The sequence below is a fragment of the Saccostrea cucullata genome, unplaced genomic scaffold (genome assembly GCF_032062105.1).
Source record: "Saccostrea cucullata isolate Sc308-1 unplaced genomic scaffold, CSIRO_AGI_Scuc_v1 ctg682, whole genome shotgun sequence".
Taxonomy (NCBI): Eukaryota; Metazoa; Mollusca; class Bivalvia; order Ostreida; family Ostreidae; genus Saccostrea; species Saccostrea cuccullata.
In genome coordinates this window covers 14483-41724 of record NW_026921430.1, presented here as the reverse complement: position 1 = coordinate 41724, position 27242 = coordinate 14483, and the positions used below count along the sequence as shown (strand labels likewise).

Sequence of the window (27242 nt, the reverse complement as noted above, 5' to 3'; positions counted from 1 at the left end):
GGTTTTGAACAATAAAATATAAACATGGACACTTACTTAATTTTTCACGTGAACAATAGGTGACCTGAAAACCAATTTCAAAAAAGATGAAAAGGTGCCAATTATTTCCAAAGTCAATTATGAAATTCTAAAAATCCAAGTAAAAAGAGAGTTAATTAATGTACATATTTCAGCTCTACCAAAAGCAGAAAATTTATTTATTAAAATTCACTTTAAAAAACAATTTATGAATGTTAAACTATCTTTTTATCATTTTTATTATCATTATTTTATTTTTTTTGAGTAATCAAAATAATAGAGCTCTGTAAATCTTAATTCTAAATTATATTGGAAAACACTGTTTTCCTCATGACATAGTGATACAAATATATCATGTGTACAGTGACTTCGATATAGATGAACCTAACCTTCCATATTAATGGTACATGTACCTCTTACGTAACTTCATAAAAATTTTTCTAATAAATTCATTGACTTGTTTATACCTGTATTGTTTTCATATTATACAAAGAAAATTGTTTTCACACTGATCATACGGTTTTTACATGTCAGACATGAATTCCGGAATTAATCATTCTCTCCAGATCGGCCCTTCAATTCTTATGCCTTTGTCACTTCTTGTGCTTATGCAACCGCGATTTTTGAGTCTCTGGAGCGTTCTTCTAACCATTCAAGGCCCAGCTCAAAGTTTTACAGGTAATTATAATGTAGGATTTTTATGTTGAAAGGGTGTTATATATTGTGGAGGAAACATCCAATAAAAAAAATCATCAATAAAGAAGCAATTTATATTTTAACTAGAGCATTTTGTGTGGCTTCTTACACAGCTGTAATTTTACATAATGGGCGTGCTTGATTTGTAGCTTGTTTAAATTTAATATTGTTCTCAAAATATTATTCAAATCATGTTAGTTGTCAAGTTCACCTACGGGCTGCACACAGCAAACACCATGATATTCTGTTCTTCACAGCATTCACTAGCTGCAGATCTGTAGCTCTCCGAAAATATATATTGATAGACTGGAGAGAACTGGAAAAACCCGAAACCCCCCGATTTTTGGAGAATACCCATACAGGAGGGGTGAAACCCCAATAAAGTGGTGGAAACCCCATAAAATTGAATGTAATGGGGTACTATAAGGCCTAAGATGATGTTTAATTGAATGATATTAACATCCGTAAATTTTTATAGCCAATTTTACCTCAGAATCGACGGGTTTCTTCTTGTCTTGATATACTGCACACCACGCCCGATCTAAATTCGCGATCGCTGAAGTCGTTTCGAGTAATCCGTGGAAATAATTACTGTAATCTTGATCAATATGAATATTATAATATTATGTATGAATATTATTTTTAAAAATAAATATTTGTAAGGAAACCTTAAGAATATAAAAGAAGTATGAAATATTTATCATGTTGAAAGACATTACAGTTGAATGTTTAATTGAATTTTTTTAAATGAATTTAACTAGTCCATTAATCAAGAAATAAAGTCATTTTTATAAATTCCAATCATTTATAATATGTAATTAAATTAAATTAAATTAATTAATGAATGAATCTGTTAATGTAATTATTATAATGAAAAACGTTACAGTGAAATTTTTAATTGAATGGGTTTTTTTTTTATGAATTTAACTAGTCCATTAATCAAGGAATAAAGTAATTTTTCTCAATTCCAATCATTTATAACATGTAATTAAATTAAATTAACTAATGAATGAATTAGTTAATTTATTTAATTTTTAATTAAGGTGTTTGCTTTGAAATGTTTTCTTCTATGTTTAATAATTAATTTTTAAATTCAGTATTCATTCATTATTATTTTCCAGTTACTATTTTTTTTTTGTTTTAATGCTTTTGGTTCTGTTTTTTGGGAGAGTGTGTTGTTTTTGTTTTGTTTTGTTTTTTGTTGTTTTTTTTTTGTTTGTTTTTTATGCATGTAATAGAAAAAAATATACTCATTGATATGAGAAAGCAACATGTATTTATTACAATGAAATTTATTAGAATCCAGGTCTATGAAATAAAAAAGTCTGATAAAAAATAATAAAAATGTGCATGTTGCATATGTGAATCCTTGTACAGTTGGTATTGTAACATTATTGTGAGAATATTATTCAGACCTCAGCTAGCTCTGTTATTTTGTACTGGGATAGACAGGCACCCCTGTGTGTGTACATGCACTATATACACAGCTGTTGACACTTGGTCAACTTGATAATAAACACCTTTTGTTTAAACACCTGGGTTCCCAGCTAGTCTGACCAACCCCCCTCTGACAGGGCATGTGTATATACATTGAACCTTTACTATTCTCAATTGTACAGTTGTGCTTTACAGAATTTCATTTTAAGGCCGTTGGCACACACATAAGGAAAATATGAATTTTGATAATTCATGACAAATTAATAAATAAAGACCTTTTAAATTAGTAATACCTGAAAATAGTCATAGTTTCCTTATGTTCCCAGCTCTAGCCAGGTGGAGGCCTCCTTAAGTGTAGAGCCATGATTTGAATTTTAAAACAAAAATATTAAAACCAAAGGACTGAAAGATGACTGAAAGATGACCGAAAGATAAAAAATAAAAAAAAAACTGTAAAAAGATTTTTAAAAAACTTAAAGATACTGGATCATTATTCCTATAGTCAATCTTTTGTTCATATATAAAAATATTACTGTACAGCCAATGAAAGTAATATACATGAAATAAAATAACATAATGAAAATTTTAGAGAAAGGAATTTATAATTTGATAGCAACATTTAAAAAAACAATAACATTCCTAACCTAACCTAACCTAACACAACACCAAACAGTATTCACTGGTCTGCACCCGTCTGGCGGGGGAGGAATACTGCCTGATATAACTAATCCTACTCTAATCATGTGTCAGAATTAGTGAACAGTGTAGCAAATAGTTCTGTGAATTTTAAGTTGCCAAATGATTATTGCGTTAAATTTTTCAGTGACAAAGATACTACAACAAAAAGCTTTATTTTAGTCAAGCTTTATTTATACTAATAATAGTCAATCTTTTGGAAGAGCAGTTGAATTTTGTCCAACAAAAGTGTTTCTACAAGTGGGAGAAAAAGATATAAATTCATCTTCTGTGTCAGAAATAGTGTTAGGAATCCAAAACATTATTGAAAAACTGTTAAGAAATGATTCGGTTCAAAAAATATTTATTGGAAGTCTGTTTAGGCAAATGATTTGTTGTACTTTGATCCAGGAAAGTACAATTCTACGGTTTTTGATATAAATAACACACTCCGGAGGAAATATGGAAATTCTCAGAATGTGATATTTTGGAGATGTAGGGGTTTAATGAATTCTAATGAAAACATTTGGCATGTCAATATGGGATTAGTTTGAACAGAGAGGCAATGGAAATTTTTAGTCGACAGATTCAGCTTGCAATGAAATGTAAAATTACATAAAATACCTGTGCTTGGAGATGATCAAATAATTTCAGTTATCTTTCAACCAGTTCAGACAGACATTTTTCATAGTTAAAATTCCATCAAAACTTGAGTTCTTTTATTTTGTTGTGTGATTTTTTTTTTCTTCTGTTTTTTTATTCTTTTATTTCATATTTGTTGTAATTTAAAGACAATTCAAAATGTAAACAACTGGTGTAAAATATTTTTTTTTCTAAGAAAAGAACATAAAAAAGTCACTTTGAAATAAAATATCTATATATTTGAAAATTGATATATTATTTTAATTTACTATTTATTTCAGGTATCAGTATTTTCATCTTTTGACATTGATTTATTTTTTGTTCTCTTTGTAACATATAAGTAATTATTATTTTTATTTTTAATTATTATTCTTGCTTTGAACCTTTGAATTTCAAATTTTTATATCCTTACATTCAGAATTTGTCTATAATCTCAAAAATAAATTCAGTATTTTCATATTTTGAATTTTATTTATTTTTTTTTTGTTCTCTTTGTAACAAATAAGTAATGAATTATCTTTACTATTTTTTTTTTTTGTTAATGTTGCTTTGAAGCTTTTGGATATTTTCATATCTCTAAATTCAGATTTTCTCTAAAATATCCTAAATGAATTTTTTTTTTAATTATGGCTCTACAAAAAGGAGGCCTCCACATGGCTAGAGCTGGTAACATTTGGATAATATGAATAATAATTAATACACAAATTCATTTTTTCTTAATGGCTAACGTCCTTACATTTTTTGTTAAATACTTATTACATAATTAATATTTTACTATTATCATATTAAAACAAATAAAATTGTGGAAATTATTATGAATTATTTTAATATTATCTATACAATATTATATTGACAAACAGCTCGCTTCGAATTTAGATCGGGTGTGGTGTACGGTAAACTCCTAATGGCGCCCGATTTCCGTCGATTCTGAGGTAAAATCGGCTATAAAAATTTACGGATGTCAATATCATTCAATTGAACATCACCTTAGGCCTTATTGTATCCCATTACGTTCAATTTTATGGGGTTTCCACCACTTTATCGGGGTTTCACCCCTTCTGTATGGGTATTCTCCAAAAATGGGGGGGGGTTTCGGGTTTTTCCAGTCACCCACTGGAGAGCTACAGAGCCACCCATTGAAAAAAACTGTATATTTATTGCGCAGTAAAAAGTGTGCTTTGTTTTCGATTTATTTCTCCATGTTTTTAAAACTGTAATCTCTAAACATTACTAATCGTGTGGTGTTCCTAACATATTCTTTCCACAACCAAACATTTCTCAAAGTTGTTGTTTATAGTCCTCCTGACCCTGCTATTGTAATCATCAAACATTTCGCTGATCTATACGCCATTTTGGTTTCAAAGATAATTCGGTCCTATATGCTTCGTTCTGATGTCAACAACGAGAGTACTTGATTGAGGATAAAGGGATTTTTTGAAATCTTGCCTTTTTTGCAATTGAGGTAAGAAATTGGAGAATTAATTAAAAAAAACCGAGTGCACTTTTTTGTGCGCAATAAATATACAGTTTTTTCAATGGGTGGCACTGTAGCTCTCCGGTCTATCAATATATTTTTTCAGAGAGCTGCAGATCTGCAGCTAAGCATTTACTCACACTTTCATCCTCCATTGCGTCTTACAATAAATCATCCAATAAGAAGAAATTCTTTATTTGTTGAGCTGCAGCCATATTGTGAATGAATTCCAATTCGAGTTTTACATGATTGTTAGAATTTTTGGAACTCTCAGAATTGAAATCTGACTTTACAATAAAGCACACCCAATATCATTACAGTACCTCGTAAATTAGTTATCAACACACTGTTATCTTTGTATGTGTTTCACTTAATTTACTTTTGCCTACACATCCATGTGATGATAAACATGTATAATTAGGAACTAGTTTAGTATTTTCATTTTTGTTCTAAATGAGTAAATCTCAGCGAGAGAGTCCCTACGACATCTATTATATTTTATATTTGTGTATTTTATATCTATTTCATTTGTCTGTGATATGATAATATTTCTTACAGTCCCTTTTTTTTTAATAAAGCAGTAAACATGCCCAAAAGAAAGGCGTCTTCAGATGATGGGAAGTCACAGAGTAAAGTCTCCAAGAAAAAGAAATCAATAGCAGATGATGAAGAAGACACTAAAGGCAGCAAGCAGAAAAAATCCTACCCAAAACTAGTGGACCCAGCAACAAACAAAGAAACTGTAAGTGGTGTGGTATCTGGTCTGTTCGTCCTATCTTCCTGTTCGCATGAGTCTGTTTTGCCATACATGTAATATACAATCAAGTAGCGTAAAGATAAAGTAGAATATTTTCCCCTAATTTACAATTACTGACGTGTATGATATTAAAGCAAAATCTTATCAATTTTATTTTAGTAATTAAATTAATAAATTCTTTGTATTGTATTTTTGAAAACAAGAAATTAAAAGAAAAAAGTTTCTCTGTTTTTCTTCGTATAACATATTGTAAATGTTGTCTGGTAAATGATTACATAAGAATTAAAATGCATCACATAAATGCAGTTTCATATTTCACATACAGTGTGCAACTATTAAATAAATAGGCATTTTGTACTGTACAATATTCTAATCTTAAAACCATGTCAGTTACATATTGTCTTATTTTATTATGATACGGAAAAAAAGACATTTCAATTTATACTATATAGATATATTAATTAGATAAATTGTTTTTTTTATCAATAGACAGGAGAAATTAAATACACAGCAAAGGAGCCCACACGGAACAAGAAAGGAGAACTCGTGTTTCCAGACTTCCCAGAATTCCGTCCAAATATGACACCCAAAGAAGTTCTGCAGGCTGGCAGTTTTGGCGGAACTTACTTCCGTCCAATCAAATCATCTGTTACAGGTGAGAGATATTTTAAGTTTTGTTTAATATCGTTAAAATAATATCACAATAAACATAATTTTATCGATTATGTTAAAACTGAACAAAGTATTACAATCTACAAGCTGTGTTCTATACTTGTAAAGAAAAAAAAGCTGTGTTCTATAATACATGTACATGTAAATTATAAAAGTTTGGCTTTGTAAGTGAAAAATTATTTGGGAAAAGTAAATTGCATCTAGACAGTAGTCTAGACTTAAATACGGTCATCAAAATACGTTTGAACAGACACAGCTCTTAGATTCTCTTCAGATTCTTTGATTCAAGGTGTTAAAATGTACCCAACAGTCTATCCTGAATAAGTTAGATTTGGTGCCATAATGCATAATTGCTAATGATGAAAAGAAAAATTAATAAAACTAATTTTTGTCACACTGAGACTTAAAACACTCTATACAACAAGGAATGGCAACAAAAATGGGCCAAAAGTCCACTTGAAACATGCAGGTCCATGACTTGACTTTGTCTTACTTCAGGTAAACAGTATAAAGATGAAGCCTTCAAAGAACTCCCCACAGACTGGACTGAGGGTCTTAACATCAAAAAACAGGTAAATGAATACAAACTGCAATGTACTGTAATACCCTTATGACCATAGGAAATAATATTTTGTGAATTTGATAATTCAAAAGTAAATGCTGGAAAATAGAATATAGCTTAGACATGTTTGAGGAAAATAAAAAAAAATGTTTTTACTGTCTTTTATATATAAAGAACTGAAAGAACATACATGTTGTTTTGATATTGTGCATGTACATGTATTTGTACTATGTATTATGTATCAAATTGCTTATATTGATTTATAGATATATTTGTAAACTGTAAGTCTCCATAAGTCATCAAGTTATTAGTATTTTTGTGACAGGTTACCTCCTCAAACTACAATGAGTCAGTAAATACATACAAAGTGAAGTGTGGAGGGAGCCTGGAGATGTGGGAGGAGAGTGGGTGGATCCACAAACAAGACCCCTACGGCTGGTTCCAATGGTTCTGCAGGTAAATATAAATTAATCTGTAAACTCAGGTGGTTCCAGTGTTTCTGCAGGTAAATAAAAATGTCAAATAGACCTGAACAGGTGTTTCCAGCAGTACTGCAGAGAAATATAAATTAATCTGTTGAGATGGGTCCAGTTGTACTGTACGTAGGTATGAAATGACTCGTATAGGTGGCTCTAGTGGCACACCATTAAAATACCGTATAAGTAGAATTTTTAGCGAGGATTTAATTTTGGCATTATTAGCGGGGGGGTCGAGATCGCTAAATTTGGGTATCGCTAAAAATTAATTGCGTTTTATATGTAGTAGTTTCTTTGATGTGCATTTTAAAATCGCTAAAATAACATCTCGCTAAAAATAAATTACCAGTTTTTAAGGACAAATCGCTAAATTTTCGTCTCGCTAAAATTTCCACTTATACGGTATACAATGATTTTCCACAAATAAACAAAACTTCTCTCAGTTTTTGACAAGATATGATCCGTGAATGAAATGTAGATTTCTGCTTTTGCTTATAAGAATTTTGAATTTTTAACAATAATTACTACTTTTGAGGAGGTGGGCAAAATTGCAGGTTTTTTTTCAGATTTAGAGATAGAAACACTCAAATCAATAAATAAAACAAGTTCTAGCTAGTGCTATTAAACAGACTAATTTCACTGTAGATTCTGTCGAGGAAGGAGGACCCCTGATGATGAGCGACAGGTTGGGAGATGGTTGAGGTGTGCAGGACCAACAGGAAGGTGGAAAAACAACCTCATCTCCAAGTGTTACCGCAGCGGGGCCCGATTCAATGACCCCAACATATCCCCGGTGGTCAGACAGACCCTACAACACTGGGGGTACAGGCTAACTGAGGAGGACTACCTGGCTAAGGAGAAACAGCTCAAGAGAAAGAAAGTTTGATAGGAGTGAGAAGATATATAAGCATGGTAAAAGATGGTGGTTTACAGTGTTTTGCAGAAAAAAGTCAGAGGCCAAATAGCTTTGATCAATTCAAAGAGCATGATAGTCCTGAATTTGAAACTTGGACAGGGATACGTACAGATTGACCGGAAAGTTTCTAGAAAGCTTACAAACAATTCTGTACTATTATTAGATCGAACCGAGTTCCATACAGTATTTTTGTTGTGAAAAAAGTAGGCCTATGTTTTTTGTGATATTGAAGGATGTGGATAACTGTGGATATAGACCAAATTCCATTTAATACCTTACTTTGAAAGTTTTATTGACACTTCTCATAGATTCATTTCTGTGAAAGTGAATGTAAAGTCTAGTTGTTTTTTAAACTTTGAATGTACATGAAGTATGTAGTTTTTTTTTATTATTTCTATGTAACTCATAATCTGTGAGAATGTTCTGCTTGAAAAGCTTAAAAACAAGAATTCATTTTTGTTTTGAAGCATACACTACTGTGCAGTGTATTTTACATTTTTAAAGATGAATGATTTTAAAGTGTCATAACTTTGTTTTACTTTGAATATTTAGTATTTTTATTAGCATAATTGTTATGTTTGTAAAACAACATAACCTCAAAATTGTCATTTATTAATAACATTCATATACATGTATGTTGAATAAATATTCACTGCCACTTTTTAGGTCACCTGAGTAAACTCAGGTGATCTATTGCTATCCGTTTTTGTCCGTCGTCGTCCGTCGTGCGTTGTGCGTCGTGCGTCGTGCGTTAACATTTAAACATTTTCAGCTTCTTCTCTAAAACCACTGAACCAATTTCAACCAAATTTGGCATATAGCATCTATGGGTGAAGGGGAACAAAAAATGTGAATTTCATGGTCCCCGCCCCCCTGGGGCCTGGGGGGTGGGGCAAAAACCACTAAAAATAGTGCAATCTTTAAAAATCTTCTTCTTTACTCCCGGACATCAAGCAGTCAAACTGTTGGTATGATTGTAATCAGCATTGAGTCCTCTACCAAAATTGTGAAATTCATGGCCCCAGGGTCAGGGGTTCTGGTGTTAGGGCGGGGCTCTATTGATTATATAGTGAAAATGCAGTAAGTCTTTAAAAATCTTCTTCTCTGCTCCTGGGTATTAAATAAACAAATTAAGTTCATAGTTATGATGAGCAAGAGTGGCTCTACCAAATTTGTGAATTTTATGGCCCCAGGGTCAGGGGTTCTGGTGTTAGGGCGGGGCTCTATTGATTATATAGTGCAAATGCATTATTTCTTTGAAAATCTTCTTCTCTGTTCCTGAGTATTAAATAAACTAATTAAGCACATAGTTATGATGAGCAAGAGTGTCTCTTCATAAATTGTGAATTTTATGGCCCCAGGGTCAGGGGTTCTGGTGTTAGGGCGGGGCTCTATATTGATTATATAATAAAAATGCACTAAATCTTTGAAAATCTTCTTCTCTGCTCCTAGGTATTAAATACACTAATTCAGTAAATAATTATGATGAGCAAAAGTGCCTCTACCAAAATTTTGAAACTCATGGCCCCAGGGTCAGGGGTTCTGGTGTTAGGGCGGGGCTCTATTGATTATATAGTGAATATGCATTAAATCTTTGAAAATCTTCTTCTCTGCTCCTAGGTTTTAAATAAACTAACTAAGTACATAGTTATGATGAGCAAGAGTGCCTCTTCCAAAATTGTGAATGCCTTAGCATCTAGCTTAAAACATGAAACAAATTCAATCTTTTGAAAGTTGTTGCATGATGCTCAGGTGACCTATAAGGCCCGTGGGCCTCTTGTATAATTTTTAATGAATATTTGCTTTAAATGTATTCATCTGATGCAGAATAAATAAAAAAACTTCTACATGAAAAGAAGGCTCTTGCCTTGGTTTTTAATTTGAGGCCAAAATAATTTTCAGTTTCTAAGGTCCAAAAAAGTTCAAAATTCAATGAGGCAGACATGCAGGTTTTACTTTTTTATGTAGGATATCCATCAATTATCAAATTACTGATATCAAATGATTCTTATCTTTATTTACAAACTTAAAAATACATGTATTGTTATTCCATCTATTGGGAAAAAATACCATATATTGATCATAAGCATAGAAATCATGCATGAAAAGGAGATATTTTCTATTTTAGTACATGCAAAAATTGAGATGTTCATATATTTTACAATAGAAAATTGAGTTATTTCCCTTTCAATACGTCAACATTGATCACGATTTAAAGGTACTTGGACACAGATTTGAAGTTATTATTTTCTCTATAATATTACGACTTATATATATCTCTATATCATTTCACACAAAAATTAATTAAAAATCTTTCTTCATATAAAAGATATTTAAATTTCAAATTTTTTGGCCAGTTTGATTGACACATCCTTGCACTTTCACAAATTAATTTTATTCTTAATCCTTAGGAAAAGTGGCAATCTGGTTTTGTATGAATGAAAAATATTGTCACAGCTGCACTATAGTTGTTACTTCATATAAATAACAGAACAGCTGCTGTGGGTTCATTTGTATATCTGTATATCAGTTACTTTGATGAATATTATAAGAAGAATAACAAGTAATAGAAGGTGACCTGTAAAATAAATGAATACACTCATACACTAGCTAACACTCACACATTTAATTCTTTTAGATTATTTAAACTGTTCTCTTTAATTAGATAATTAATAGATAGGGTATTTAATATAATCAGAGCAACGATGGTAAATTAATTCTTACTGAATAGACAGGTTTAATTTGTCTTCATTATAAAATGAAAGACTATATATCTGGAGAGGAGATATACTCTTCCTTCCTCCTGACTGTCTTAGGGTGGAGTGAGTTATTAAGGGTGTTTGGCGCCAAGCATGCGTATTGGGTACCAAACTAGTAAAACCACTCACACACTTCTCACACTGAAAAATCAACCAATCATACACCTTCAAACCACACCCATTCTGACACAGACACCTTTGACCTTTCACACTCTCAAACTAACCAATGAGCATTCAACCCCATGAATATCAATGAACGACTTTATGAATGACTGAACACATAGTAAATTCCAGAGTACTGTAATTCACTATGCTGTATAATAGATGAAAATGATGATGATGGTAATGAAATGATTAGTATATTAGGTCACAAATTATTAATGAATAAATTATATAGTATTTATTATAATATTAATTTATTCACCCTGTGACAATATGAATACTATAATCCAGAAATTTCAGAGTAGACATGTTCGAAATCAAAACAAACACACAATATATTATCAGTTCGTGCAGTTGTGGTAAGCAGACTGTGACGATTTAGAACGCACCCGATGAATTCTAAACATAAACAATAACAGAACTCGTGCCTTGTTTACAAAAAAAACTTTGTACATAACACGGGTATTCTCGATTTGCTAAACTCTGTACGGAACTCTTAACTCGCAGATCGGTATGACTATACTTGTGAAGGAGTATTGCTTTCTAATATTTCTACTCTGAATAGAATTTTTCATCTGGATAAAAGTTTTAATATTTATCATTAATACACAACAAGATTGTCACTTTTCCTAAGGATTGAGAATAATGTTAAAAAATTGTGAAAGTGCCAGGATGTGTCAATCAAACCCGCCAAAAAATTTGAAGTTTTAATAACTTAAAAATGAAATAAGATTTTTAATCCAAGTACCTTTAAAATTACTCAACGATGTTGATTTTCATTCCGTCTTTGATTAGACATAATTTATCCAAGTGAACTCGAACCAAAAAAGCCACAGCAGAGCCTAGCATACCTGTTTTCATAATAGCAAAGTAAACAAGAAAAGATGATGAAAAGCTGAAACCGTATTTCTGTTGTCAACTTCGCTTATTATATATGTTTGGTCATTATGTACCATTATCACCTGCATATAGAGATAATGTACTAATATTCCAGCTGATTGGATACGCAAAAGCCTGCTCTGCATACGAAAAGTTTCTAAAACAAGATATTGACAAATAAATTGACAATGACAAAACTATATATATGAAAAACCTTGTTTAAGTTAGCATATCGCAAATTCTATGATCGGTAGAATGACCCTGTTCGTTGAGTCGAGTGCTGACAAGCCATTTTCATAGAAATCAAATGATTACGTTGTTTTTTTCACACTGAATGGTCTAAAGAGATTCTGTTTTCGTGACAGGACCGGATTAGGACCAGATTAATGGGGCTATAGGTAGCCAGTTGACAGGGGTTGCTTTATCTATAGTACCTCATTCAAATAATGATGTTTTAGGGAGGGTCCGGGTTTGCTGTCCTCCCAGTTGACGTGCCTCCAATTTGTTTTGTTCCAATGTACTTTAGAGAAAAATAAGTGACGTAGTGAAAAAGGAGAGAAGAAAGAGAATTAACTGTAGGAAGTTAAGTGTCTTTTACGTCCTTAGGGAGGGTATCGAAAGACTTTAGAACAATAATAGATTATTATTATCAAGGTTTGACACAGAAAGAGGGACTTACAGTGGATGTAAAAAGAAAGCCTGGTTCTGCGAATCTTACAATGCTATTTCGTTGAATGTAAAGGCGGGGTGCAGGACTGCAGGAGCTCTCAAGCCTAGTCAGTGTGCATGGCAGTTGCAGACTTTTAGAATAGTGTCATCACTGTGGAGAGCTGTTGTACAAAATAAGACAAACACAGATTTGCACTGAAAGGAGAAGCCGAAGTGGCTCCCTTGAACCAAGAGAGAATCTTTGGCTACCCAAGTCAGATATGGACGGGATGTAAATTAAGGATTTATTGCTGATTAAACATTAGGTTAGGGTTATACACAAGTGTAGCTTTAATTAAGGGCATAAAATTAAAAATATTACACAAAGTGGATATTACAAGTGTGGCAGTACTTAAACATAATTTTCAACAAATGGATGTCAAAACATCGGTATGATAGGCCCGACGAAGATCGATATAGGTCCATTTTACATGAATGCATGGTCAAGTGCTAGACCTGTTCTCTATTTAAGGCTGCTGTTAATTTCTCGCCGCATGGAGTTGTATTTCGCAGCGAGCCTTATGTTATTTAGTAAAGTTAAAAGATAAACATGCATTTAACATATTTAGCCCCGTGGGGATCCGGGTTAGAATAGGTCCTCAGTACCCCCTTGCTTGTCGTAAAAGGCGACTAAATGGGGCAGTCCTTCGGATGAGACCGTATAAACCGAGAGCAGGTGTGGCACGATAAAGATCCCTCCCTGCTCAAAGGCCGTAAGTGCCGAGTATAGGCCTAAATTTGCAGCCCTTCACCGGCAATGGTGATGTCTCCATATCAATGAAATATTCTGGAGAGGGACTTTTAAACAGTATACAATCAATCAATTTAACATATCTATCATATGTTCATATCTTTTATGTTCTGAAAAGTTAGTTTAGCCTTACTGTATTCTCTTTTGAAAATCATTAGATAAAAAAATTAAACATTTGTAGATTACCGCTTGTTGCGTTTCTTTTGCGTTTCAGTATAATATGTACCAAATCTATATGATGTTATTCCAACCTTTGGCAAAAAAATTTATTTCATAAAAATTCCATATACACTGTACACAAGAAATATATTGAGCATAGAAAGCATGCATGAAAAGGAGACATTTTCAGTTTTCCTTTAGTATATGCAAATTTTGTGAATTGATTTGAACGTATTTTATGATGAAAAATTGTATTGAAAAGTTGCATGGAGTTGTATTTCGTCAGAGAGACAGAAAATCTATGAGCTTACAGACTGAATCATATATTGATGTCTTCACATCGATGTCTTTTTTTAAAAGAAAAAAATAATGCATTTCATTTTGAAATATTCACAGTTTTCTCTTTGATTTGCCTCTTAAGAATTCCCTTTTTGTTTGGTGCCTGTGATTGCTTCTCTGATCTTTGTGTCGTGGGAGGCTGTGACGTCACTGATCGAGCAGTCAAAACATCCTCAAGCTCCAGAGAATTAGCTCCCTTGACTATATTAAATTCGTACAGCACCCAGTAGCGGCCCTTAGGATCGCTTGTTCCGGCAACTCGCACACCTCCGCCGGCAGTAGAAGTTCGGACAGCCGCTCGCCAAACGTCACCATTTCCTTTTTCAATTTTTCTTCCATTTACAACTGCTTTAATTATATCACTTGACCGAAACCTTATTTTTATCCACGTCTCTTCTGGCAGCTCACGTGTCAATGGTTCCAGTAGCTGGCAGTGATATTCTGAGGCGCAGGAATACATCACCGGAAATGGTAAAGAGTGGTCCATGGCGTCTTTAGTACAGTCTATTAAATACAAAAGAACTGGCTCATAATCCCCTGATTTTGCTTTACAAAAGATTTGCAATTTATAGAACCCTTTCTCTGAAAAGTGACCACGAATGGATATTGCATTGCCAATATTTTCTAACAACACGTAGCGTTCTATGTTTTTCAGTGTGCATTCAGAGTAACTTAATCTATATGAAACAGGGAAATCTCTTTCTATCGGTAAGGTCAACTCTAAAATTCCATCTTTTGGGGTTATCATAAGAGGTGAATCCACGCCAGTTCGAAATCTGAAATCTCTGTAATCCGATCTTGGCCTCCATACCCCGCAATGTTTGGGGTATAAATACACCTTAGTCTCTGTTTGCCTACAACGCAATATGTATGACACAAGTGCATAAAGAGTTGCATCCTTCTGGTCAACACTTCCGAGAATTGTCAAGCGAAACTTCCCCACCGTTGGAGGGCGTACTCGAATGGAAAATAAGTTCTGGTCTGGATTTTGCACTAATGTATACTGCTTATGAACATTACCATCTGTGTCCGTTAAACGTGCCGCTACGTTGTTTAACATTTTTGACGTCCCTTTTATAAACACAGTGGCAGTCAACGTAACCTGAATCACAGCCTGTCTATGAGAAACTAGATCCACGCCCCACTTGAAGGCTTTTATCGTCCTTTTTACATTCTTATTAAATGTTTGTAATGTCAGGTTTCTGAAGAAGTTGCCAAGCTTTGCTTTCTTTTTTGTTGTTGTCCATGTATGGAAAATGGGTAGAAATCAGCTGGTCCGGATCGGTAAGGAAATTCCCAGGTATAATGACCCTCGTCATTCACGTGACCTGCGCCTAAGGTACAGTCAATCAAACACCATTGCCACGTGAACTGCATTCCAAGCGTGATTGGTTGGTTGTGTGTATTTAAAAGGCTTTGTCGCGTTATATCCATAACCTTTTACAAATCCGTGAAGAGTTTTGACGGGAATGTTTGATAATCTATAAATAGAAAATGCAAACGCTTTCAACAAAATCAATATGATTATATGATTTGGTACAGCAGTCTAGTGCCTTTCAAAAATACCTGCATAACTCTGCAAACAGTTCAGCATATCCACAGCAAAGGACCACTTTTTTGTGCATTGTAAATTCCGCTGCCACAGGCTTCTTGTAGTTATTTAAAAAGGACCAAAGATCAAGTCTGTAAAATACAAGTCAAGAAATTCCTGCATAAAAAAATCAGTTAAATTTCAAATAATCAGTAGCTGCATGAGAATTTGGTTGATGGTATAACTATGCAGGTAACGCTTCTTTTCGAACACTCTGTAATTAATATGGGAGAAGAGAGGTAACTCTATATAGTCATACAGATTAGAACATGATAATTCTTAATGCTTTTAACAAATAAATACTACACTTTAGTTTTGCTATAATATATAGGATCTTGACTTACTCCACGTGGTTAGATATCCAATGGTAGTAGGCCCGAACACGTCCCAGGTTGGACTTAAACGCCTTAGACAAATACTTGGCAAGGTTTTGGACGGAAAGATCGGTAGATTTCGGAGCCTGTATCAAGATTTAAAGTATATCAAGAAATTATTCATACTTCAAGTTGTGAACGCTTTCTGTGTTTGTAGCTGATTTTATGAGGTTTACTGTAAAGACACTTCTTTTTTCTTTCACTTCAAGCAAATGTAATCTTTTTTAATTCAATGTGAAGAACGACAAAAGATTCTACTTTTCCCTGACTATAACATCTATCGGCTAAATAAAAGAAATGCTGATGTTTTTTTTTCTAATTGTGAATATTTTTTTAATGTTAGTGCATGCACATGTATCATATATTTTCAGACTTTACAAATAATAATGCATCATATATTTGCATTTATTCCTACAGCAGATTGTCTTGTTGAAAGTAATTTTATTTTAAATGTATATCATCAAATTACTTTTGCAGCGTAGCTGTCAATTTTTTTTGAACACCGATAGATCGGAGATGACATCATCTCTTCTGAGACTTGGCGGGATTGGCGCCAAATCCTCGTCAACCATTGGTTGAACGCTGATCAAGCGGGTCTCGGGGAGAGTTGTGACGTCAGAGATCTCACAACAGGGTTTGGATGAACATCTACCCATATCTCACCCCATCCTTTAAACCACAGTTATGACTGACATCTCTGATTGGAAACAAAGCATTAAAATGGCGTTGCCGCTAACTAGGCAAAAAGAATGGATTAACGGATCCGAAGAAATAAGCTGAATATAACAGGAAAAATAAAATCTTTGTAAGGGATGAGGGTGCTAAATTCTTTTTCAAATCTAAGGCTAGTACCAAATAACTTTCCTAGTGATTTATTTCACTTTCGATAAAAAATTTGTATACAGTTATTATTTAACAAAACATATACTAGTAGATGGAATGAGCCGACCCCACCACCCCAGCAACGCCCTCCTTTTTCTTTACACTTATTTCAAAGACTCTTTTTTCCAAAGATATATTGAAAAATTGGGAGAGGGGACTAAATGTATACAAATGATGGTACCACAGTTATACAAGGAGGAGCTACATGTACATGTTTATATATGCCGAAAAAAAAAATCTAGACCTCTGGCAACCTTAAGAATAATACAAATAGAATACTCAGTTTAAAACTATTCAATTCATTGGACAAATAAAAATTCAACTTCTGTAATTATAAAAAGCAAAGGGTGAATGTTACAAAGATATATTTTTACACATTTTAAATGCTAAAAAATTTAATTTTTGTTTACCAGTTCCTTTCCATGTAGGTTGATTCTCTGTGAGATTTTTACGATACATGAATATTCGTTAAGAAATACAAAAATACTGTAACATCGTTGTCAATTCAATCTATAATTTCTTCTTGTCCTTTCTACATGTCGAATCCCTTGGTATGGTTAACCGAATTATGCAAACATTTCAATTGTTTATTCCACAAGTTTACAAAACATCAAGTCAATAAGATCAGACACACAGGTTTTAAAATCCTATGAATATAGGTTGAAAAGTAAGAAAAGTAAAAAAATATCGTAAATACATAAACCTGTCTTGAAGTTTTGGAGAATTATTATAAAGTTTCAAAAAGTTGAGAGAAAAACATATCTAAAAATAAACCTGTTTTCGGTTTCTTGATAAATATTGAAAAAAACACATTTCCCTTATTTAAATTCACGGTACGGATGAATTGTCACCCACTTAAAAAAGGTGTTTTCAATGAGTGTAATTAAAGTTTGTATCTTTAAATATACCCCTACAAAGCTCTCTCTCTCTCCTTCTCTCTCTCAGTTTTAACCCCTGGCTATCAAACAAATAATTTTATAAAAAGCATTTTAAAAGTGCTAAAAATAATGATCAGTGCAATGTGAACTTTTTACATCAAGCTATAATTTCTCTTTTTTTGTCATATGAAATATATTATTAAAAATAAATGAAAGCAACGTATGGCGAGGGCCGAATTCTCTCAAATGGATGTCAAACTCATGGTCCAAAGCGTAGGTACCCAAAGAAAGGTCTTGTTAAAATAGAGAAAATCAGTTCTTGAATTTATGTCGAGGATCGTCCGAAAAGGTCTTTTTTTATTTAAAAAAATTTAATAGATAAAGCGTGTTTTAGTTGTTATTGAATTATATATTTCTGATATTAACTCCGGGAGCACACTCACGCAAGACGACTATTTGATCGAAAGTAAAAAAAAAGCTACGTAATTAACAAAACCAATTAAACAGAGTATCTTCCTTCATTAATGCAGGAGAGTTATTTGGAGACTCTAAACATTTTAATGAAAATCTAAGTGGACATGTTGTTTTGATGTAGATAAAACAATATCTTTGACATTTATTTTGAAATTATAAGTATTACGCTTTTGGACAATATAATTTTCAGAATAATATCTGTATATATATAATTGTAACTCTCTGACGCCATTTCCTCTTTAAAGAAACCTAAAGAACGTCATCAGGTACATGTAACATGCTTCCTCCAGGAGGACTTTGTCATACTTTAAAACCAGAAGATTTTTGTCAGCTAGCTGATTAATTAATATGAAAAGATTCTTTGTCGGTTTCAAATAGGCGGATGATTTTCATTAAAGCCATCAATGGCATGGAAAATTTGTGAATCTGAATGAAGAAATTCAGAAAAAGTACTCAACCTCGTAGGACAAAAGTAAGTATCAGACGCGGATTTCTTCAGATTTAATTTACCTGGTACTTTGATCTTTTCAATTTCAAATTGTCGCTCATTTAAAGAACTGCCTCGTTTGTTTAGAAACAAATAAGTAAAATAAAGTAAATAAGTTTCTTATTTGATAAATTCTCCATGATTATACATATATAAAATATGTAAAAATTTTTAAAGAATGATTAAAAGTTACAGCATGGAAATAGTTACATCTTGGAAAGAAGTCGGTTCACTTTATGCATAAAATGGTCCTGTAGATATACCAATTAATTGATCAACACTTGATTTTCTATTTGAAGCATTAAAATAAAATAGAGATTTGGTGCTTTCATATCCTATTAAAATTTTTCTCCTCAAAGTCCAGGTCTGAGAACTGGCTTTATGAAATTGCAATGTTCTTGAATTTTTAGGTAAACAGGTATAATTGAGTACTTTCAGTGAAAAAAATAATATGAGCACAACCTCTGATCTAAAAAATAAAACATGTCCATGAATCCTTGGAAACAGTTCTATCATTTGCTAGTTGCATATTTTAGATCAGAGGTTACGCTCTATATCAAATATCAAAAAATAACCTTAGAAATAGGCCGTTTTTGAAGAGTTTTTCGGTATATGAGGAAATTGACGCATTTCGTGACGTCATAATGCATTGGCTAGACAGAAAATGACGTCATTTTTTATAGGATCGTAGTCACCAAAGATCTGAATGATATTCTAATGCATTGTTATCCAAAACTATGCAGTTTCATTTTTACATAAAATCACAGGGCCAAATAAGGCAAAAGTGAACCTTGTTCTTTAAAAACACTTATTTTGTATTTGACCTGAGCTATAATGACAGTTAATTTTACATAACAATGATTTAAACATCATCGTATTAAGTCATTACTTCATAAATAGTACGGTAATTTATATAATCTTATAAGCGAGGAACTTCAACATTGGAACATAAATTGTAAAAATGTATTTTACACAAATTGTTATGTGTTCGTTGAAATATCAAATTTCTATACATGTAGCGGGTGTGAAACCGGATCCATATTCCAAGCGACAATTCCATACCTGGGAATCCCAGGGGTCTTTGATTGATTCTCTGTTCACAATTGATATAAATTGCAAATTTTCGTACAACGACCGTGTTTGATTATTCTCACTTTTCTTTACACTCAGAAATCCCCGTGTAAAGCGTTCTTCATTACTGTTTATGGATATCTTAGAGTGGAAGAAATCCTTCTTTCCCTTTATTTATTGGTCAAGATTCTTTAGTTTGGTAGGATTTTAATATAGATATAAGATGTTGAAGAAAAAAGAAGTATCTTTTTTACCTCGTAGCATTATATGTAAATTCGTTTTTATTTTCTCATACATATTAGCGTGTTAGTAACATGTATTTTACTTAATATTTACATCATACGAGGGCTGTTCAAAAATTACGTGGACTTGCTGCACAGAAGAAATATTTGACGATATAATCGGGCAAAATGTCGCACATAATATAAAAGAATCTATATTTACTATGATCTACAAAATTTCATATAAAAATGTTGTAAATTGGTATCAATTTTAAGTGATTTTTTAGGTCATATCATAAAGTCACGGAGGAGAAATACCTTCGACGTCACTGACATTATTAAAAAATGTTTGATTGAGCTTTCATTTTCTCAACATTTTGCCAAGAGTACCTGGACAGTTTGAGTTATCTTATCTACTCAACATCCAAGCACCATTTATTGTCAAGCTTTAAATCTATTAAGCAAGTAAAGAATATTCTTCTTTTTTTGTTTTAAAACCAAACACTGCAGGTATTTATGAGACATAGTGTGATATTGATGACTCTCAATCACGTTCTTTACAGTCCTGATAAAGTTTTCGTCGATAATCTTCTTCCCGTCCTTCCGTATACCTATTTTTCAGAGGTCTAATGGTCTAAAATTCCTATTTGCTATTTGTGGACGAATGTCACGAATACCCTAGTTTACTACAAGCTTTATTATTAATATTTTGGATCTATGTTGGCGATATATCGAGCGATACAGATAATTTATCTAAAGTCTGGTGCGCCGTCATTTCACTAGACGTCATTTTCACAGTCGTATTCAGGGTAATCGCATCAGATACCTTTAATTCTATGATAATATATAAAGATGTCAAGACAAAAATATTTTTAAAAAGTATTTAAATATGTAGATTAATATATTGTAATTTTTGTCATTGATTACTTTTTCAAAGAATGAATAATAAAATAATGCCTGTCTTTGTGTCATATTTGCCAGTACCCTTCATCGGTGTGTGTTATAAACATGTGACAGAAATCACAATATAATAGGTCGATCGCATCGGCGAACATTTACAGTTTGATTAATTTGGCTACGAAAAGAATGAAAATCATTTTAAAAATCCATATTCAAATAAAACATTTAAAAGCGAAATTCATCTGTCACATCTAGAAAATGAAATATATTTTCAAAATTTGGCATTATATTTTATTATTTCTCTCAGTAGCATACTTCTGATTAGGAGTAGGATTTACATTTTGAGAAAAAAAAAATACAGAGATTGATCAGCTGCCACAATAGAGAAGTTGGCTTTTGTTGTGAAGAGAAAAATTGAAAAATCTTGAGAAAACTCGTGCGAAAATAGTGAATTAACATTTTTTTTGAAAACCTCAAATAATTTTCGACTTAATGATCTAATGTTTATTGTGCCTTTTTAATTTAGTTTACTTAATAAAAACAATTCAAATGCATTTGTGCAAGACTTCTGCAAAATTGATAAAACTGTTCAATACACATGTATATATTTTTCTTTTGCATAAAATGTTTTTAAAAAGCCATAAAAAGTAATATTAAACATGGCTTTGTATGTACTCGTATTTTAATTAATATATTGTCTGCAAATAGTTAATTTTTTTTTAATACGAATAATTACTTTTTCAGTGTCATATCTCGGAGGCATCCCTTGCCGAACGACCACTCCCACCATTCCCCCCTGTTTGGTTTGGGAAAGAATGCATTGTGAAATAATGATTTTTTTCTCCAGCCTTTGATGAACTAAAGCTAGATTTTTTTTTGCAGATTTGGATTTCAATGTTTTCTCTTCGTGAGTTTTGCGCTGCTTCAATGTTTAAATAAATGATGCAAAAAATGAACCCCTGTATTGGTAAATATTTTTAGACACATTTTGTTAAAAAATGACGAGAAACTATCGCAAAAAAGATATCAGATGAGTTTGTAAGCAGGGGGACATTATGGGGACCTATTTATTTGAATTTTTTGCTGAAATATTTTTACAGCTAAAACTGTCTAATCCGACACCCGAGTAATCTGACACTCTGTAAATCCCGATACTAAACTTCTTTCCTGTGTTAATATTTTCCAAGTTATTAACATTGTGCAATTCGACACCACGTCTATTCAGACACAAAATTTTTCTCCCAGTGCAAGTCAGATAAGACAAGTTTAACTGTATTATGATAAAAAAAAAAAACAGTCCTGGAATCATTGGATTTTTAATTAAAACGTAGTCTATTGCAGATTATAAAGTCACCATAAATGATAAAGAATCCCCTCTTTCATGTACTCTCTAACTTGCAAAAAAAATTTAAAATTCTGGTCTACGACTCGTTGTATAAAAATGATTCTATGTTTCAACAGAATGTGGATATTTGTTTAGATTTAAATCCCCATTGGTCACAGGGAACATTTCATGTATTTGCTTTAACTATTTGGTAGATTCTGAAACTAATATTTTGATTCAATTCTATTTTCATTCCAAGTTTAATTAAATAAAAAAATATATAATCGTAGCTGGTGGTAAAAAAAAGTAGATGACAACTGCCTGCAAAATTAAAGTAGTGAAGAAGTCAATTATTTTCCCCCTTAAATAACCTACCTGTCAATTATTTTTCCCGCAAAAATATCCTACTTGTCAATTTCCTTCCCCTATCCTCTCCGATTCAAGATCTTAAGAATTAAAAAAATATATATTTCGAGCAAGGAAATACCCAAGGAAGGAAGAATTGTATTAAATTGTATCAAATTGACAGATGGTATTCATATAGATTACACTTTTTAGCATTGAAGACTGATTCACAATTATTCAATCTAAAAGAAAATTTAACCACTTTGGTAAGATGTTGTTGATGTCATGAATGAATTAAACCTGAAATTTGTGTCCATCATGAATCAGACATCTTATCCATGTCAGATAAAAGTTGGTGTAGTATCAGTACATGTACTTTGATATTAAATCACTGTACACACCAATAAACATTAGGTTAGCTGATAACGATGTAAATTACACAAACGATTTCCTCCTGACTGATGGCCAGTTTATAAGTTTTTTAAGAATGTTGTGACGTGTGCCGTTTGTCTACCACTACTTCGATTCTATTTCACAGCGGTTTGCAAAAGGTAAGAAATAATAATGTCAATTGAAAATGTTTTAGTCCGTTGACTATATTCTGAAGATGAAATTGATTTTCATATTAGTTACTACGTGCTACTTTATATGCAATATTAATTTTTTTTCATCTTAAATGCAGTTAAATATAGTGTATTTTTTTCTTAATGTTCTATTATTGAGGAAATGACTGTATACTTACAATCATAATAAGATCACTTGAATTTTAAATCCGGTGTGCAACATACACAGATAAGATGGGCTTTTAACAATAAGATGGAGGTTATCAAAGGACGCCAATGTACAGTGTATATATGGGAAACACATCACTGCTAGACGATTGAAAATACTTGTTCAGGATATATTTAGTGAGATAGAGAGAAACATTATTGTGGTACATAGATGACAAGAAATCTATTTTAAAATTTATCTCTGAAATTATGACTTTAAAATTAACAAAAAATATAGCTTCGTTTTAACATTTATTGCTTTTGCCCGCAGGGTACTTTTAGATAGTAATTAACAATGAGATAAAGAATAGTTTGATACTTGTAAATATTGTGATTGCTACTTATTGAAAAAAATATTGTTATTATAATGAAAACAGTACAGTTTACACTTAGAATAATATTGTGAAAATAGCTTCATGGAGGGGCTGCGACACAGTTTGTGGGGTTCTGATAGATAAATCTTTTACTCTGTGCATTTTATAATTATCAAGAAAGTGCTTGTTCAAAACTTCTTTTTGGATAATGTTATTCATTATAATTTTATTTTCCAACCTCCTCTCATGGTATCCAAAGGGTACAACTTTCCTTGGAGTCAAACCATTCTTTCAAAACAAATTACAATGTACATCCATACTGCATTAATCAATCATAGTAGTGAAATTACGATACATATTTGATTGCGCCCATGACAAAAGGGCCTTATGGCATTTTTGCTAAAACAGAGAAATAACGTCATAAAGACGTGACGTTGCAGACTGACGGTGAACCTCGACGCAGATTTTTTTCACCACGTGTTTTGACTTTTGATGCATCAAGACTTTTCATCGCATCCAAGATGTGGAATTTATTTTCATGTATAAATTAATTTAATCAATACCTGAATCTCCTAATCCATCGACTTTAATAGGTATAAATAAAAAAACATTTAGAACTGATTTCTTACGCTAAATGCATAATTTATAGATCGAAGCTGCATAGACAAGGTGTTTTTTTCTGATAGGATAATAAAACTGTATACTTTAGATAAATAAATACATATTTATACCAGATTAACCGTTTATGATACATGTTAGACAGGGGTTTATTGTTAAAAATTTGAGATCCGCTCCACCATTCTCAATATACACATCGCGATCGCGTCAACCACATGCAATCATTGATCCATCGGTGCATTCTGCTTAAACTTCTGTAAAATTGTTTGTACTAATGTTGAAACTAAACATACATCTTCTATATTTTACAAATTTAGCAAAAAATGTGTAAGAGCGACAGTAAAGATGTTTGCACTTCTATAAATAAAATATAGGAGAGATAACTCTGATGTCAACAATCAATGTAAGAGGGCTAGCAGAGAGGGACTTTCATTCACATGAATTTGCTCCCGGATTATAAAAGAGATCTTTTATGACCAAATAAAAACACTTTTAATTGTCAACATACTTATCATTTTTTATATAAAAAATAGTGTTGTACTTTGGGAGCAAGGTCCCGTTAATGTAGAAAAGGAAAAACAAAGAGAAAAAAAGGAAAACACTAGTATTGAACAAAAGTACTTTCAATTTTTTTTCAAATCTCTCATCCATTGCTTTTTTTAACATAAAATAATTTAATAACGAATTTCAATTTTTAAAAGAATAATATATATGTATAGTATCTACCATATCATGAATCATGATTAAATAAATTAAACTTTAAAAATGTTGTTTTGTCTTTATTATTTTCTTGTTGCACTAAGACACTTCAATTTAGAGTTACCGGTAATAAAACAAGCAAAAACATCCAAATAAAAAAAATGTTCTAAATGTTCTAACTGAAATAGCTAGATCTGGTCAAGTAAATCTGATGAGGGAGAGAGGATGGACGGTATAAATAAAAATATTTATATTGAATCCATTTATCTTATATTGAGAAATGTGAAACTCTATTGAAAGAGATGAGTTTTCAAAACAAACAAAATACATGACTGTGATAAAATACTGTAAAATGAAAGAAAAAATCTTTTTTGTTATCTAAACTACACGCATGGTAATTTATTTTCAAGATCTCCAAATTTAATACACATGTAACTCTTTGGTACTTATGTGTTGTTTTTTTTATACAGAGTTCAAATGTTTTAAGCATTATTTGCAAATTAATCCCTGAAGCCATGAAGGACTTTGTCTTTCACAAAATCTCTCAATCAGCATTGAATGTTTCTTAACAGATCAATTATCATGCTAAAACCCCATTTCATCACTAGACTTATAATCTCATTACAGTTTTCAGTGTGGGGTATATTGTTTAACCTGTCATCAACTTATGGATACATATCATTATACATGTATAAGCACATATTAGGATTTTATTTGATTTGATTGACAAAAAATCCTTATAAGTTCAGGGTCGGGTTTTATTTCTTCATGTAAATACTGACATAGAATAATATTCAATGCTGAAAATAAACGATATAAAACCGCTACAGCATGTTTGCATTTTGTTTTATTTTGGCTGCAGTGCAGGGGATGGGGGGGGGGGGGGTGTCCTTTTATATTTCCGTAACATGTAAGGCTTTACAAGGCTTAGCATATCAAAGATTCTGGCACGGGAACAGAATGGAATTCATACTCTTTAAAATTCACTTTATAAAATAAAATTAGAAAATAAAATCATTAGAATGAAAGGGATTTTTTTAAATTAAGTCATAAAATGATATGATGATTTTTTTTTTTAAAGATGCTTACATCCCTACAAAAATCTGACATTTCAAAACTCGTCCAGTTCAAAGACAATTGTCAGGAAATATATTATACAAAACAGTCATATTTAACTGACTGTATATTTAGGCATGGGTAATTACATATTATTAATTTTTAACCCACCCCTACCCCCAACAAAATATATTAAAATGTATGATTCAAGAAATACTACAGGATATAGCTATTATTGATTTGTCTACTGGATATTTTTTTTAATTAATAAGAAAAAAGACGACAAACCAATTTTGTTCGAAATTCTTTTTAAAAATTATGTATATGGTTTCTTTAATTGAATTCTATTGGTATGCCTCTAAAACCATCCAATTAAAAAAAACCCCAGATTTTGTTAATCTAGGGTGTCATTACATACATGATAAACAAGATTGAATTCATAGCAATTCAGTTCCAGGCTCGTAGAGCTCATGATCGATGGGCGATTTTTAAAATGGCAGTTCTCAGAATTAAAGGTACAAATATAAAATGAAGAATACCCTGTAATACGCAGCATTATTCCAAACCTAAATTAAAAAGTTAATTTACAAGTTGTATGGTACTGGGTGAAAGACACCCCACATGTGCACCTAAAACTTGGGATGTAAAAAAATATATATTTAATCATTTCAGCTCGTGTTCACAAGAATTGTAAGTTTCTGCCATTTAGATTTGTACACCCCCCCCCCCTCACCAACACACTCGTAATCCTACCAATATTAATCCTGGGTCTGACAACATATTGTGTAAATGAGTGCAGATTATAATTCATTTATTTGCTTATAAAATTTCCACCTTTTTGATTGGAAAAAATTAAAATATTTTTACTGCTAGAACGAAAAATAGTTCTTGTATCCTATATATTTTTCAAACAGCAGTGTCATTTTTGTATATCGTAATAATATGATATCACACTTCACAGTCTTTATATAGAATTTAGAAAAAAAAGAAAGATCAGATAAATTTTCACTTTGCAGTAGCATTTAGGTAGCGTATTATTGTTCCAGATATAATTTTTTAAATTAATTTTCACATGCACGGTAATCTCAGATATATCGTTTTATGCTGAATTCAGGCAAAAAATTACATATCAACCTATCGAGAGCAATGTTTAAAT

The 27242-nt window shown here is 31.9% G+C and overlaps 2 protein-coding genes and 1 pseudogene across 3 annotated transcripts in view; 2 read left to right on the top strand and 1 right to left on the bottom strand.

Moving 5' to 3' along the window:
• The window catches only part of LOC134259938 (uncharacterized), a 113202-nt gene extending 104512 nt beyond the window's left edge, over positions 1-8690 (top strand). The window contains exon 7 of the mRNA XM_062742529.1: positions 8360-8690. The gene's annotated coding sequence lies outside the window, so the exon portion shown is untranslated. The remainder of the gene's footprint in view (positions 1-8359) is intronic.
• On the top strand, positions 535-8370 carry LOC134259937 (uncharacterized). 2 transcript variants are annotated; one of them, XM_062742528.1, is made up of 6 exons: positions 535-696; positions 5524-5684; positions 6189-6354; positions 6870-6943; positions 7259-7389; positions 8055-8370. In XM_062742528.1, exons 1-6 carry the CDS (start codon positions 546-548, stop codon positions 8293-8295), a joined length of 924 nt encoding a protein of 307 aa, XP_062598512.1. In that variant the 5' UTR covers positions 535-545; the 3' UTR covers positions 8296-8370. The 2 variants fall into 2 exon arrangements, with proteins under 2 accessions (XP_062598512.1, XP_062598511.1); XM_062742527.1 differs by having other exon boundaries at positions 5521-5684.
• A 5292-nt stretch (positions 8691-13982) lies between the features above and the next one.
• On the bottom strand, positions 13983-16703 carry LOC134259929 (kyphoscoliosis peptidase-like; annotated as a pseudogene).
• Between the last annotated feature and the right edge of the window lie 10539 nt (positions 16704-27242).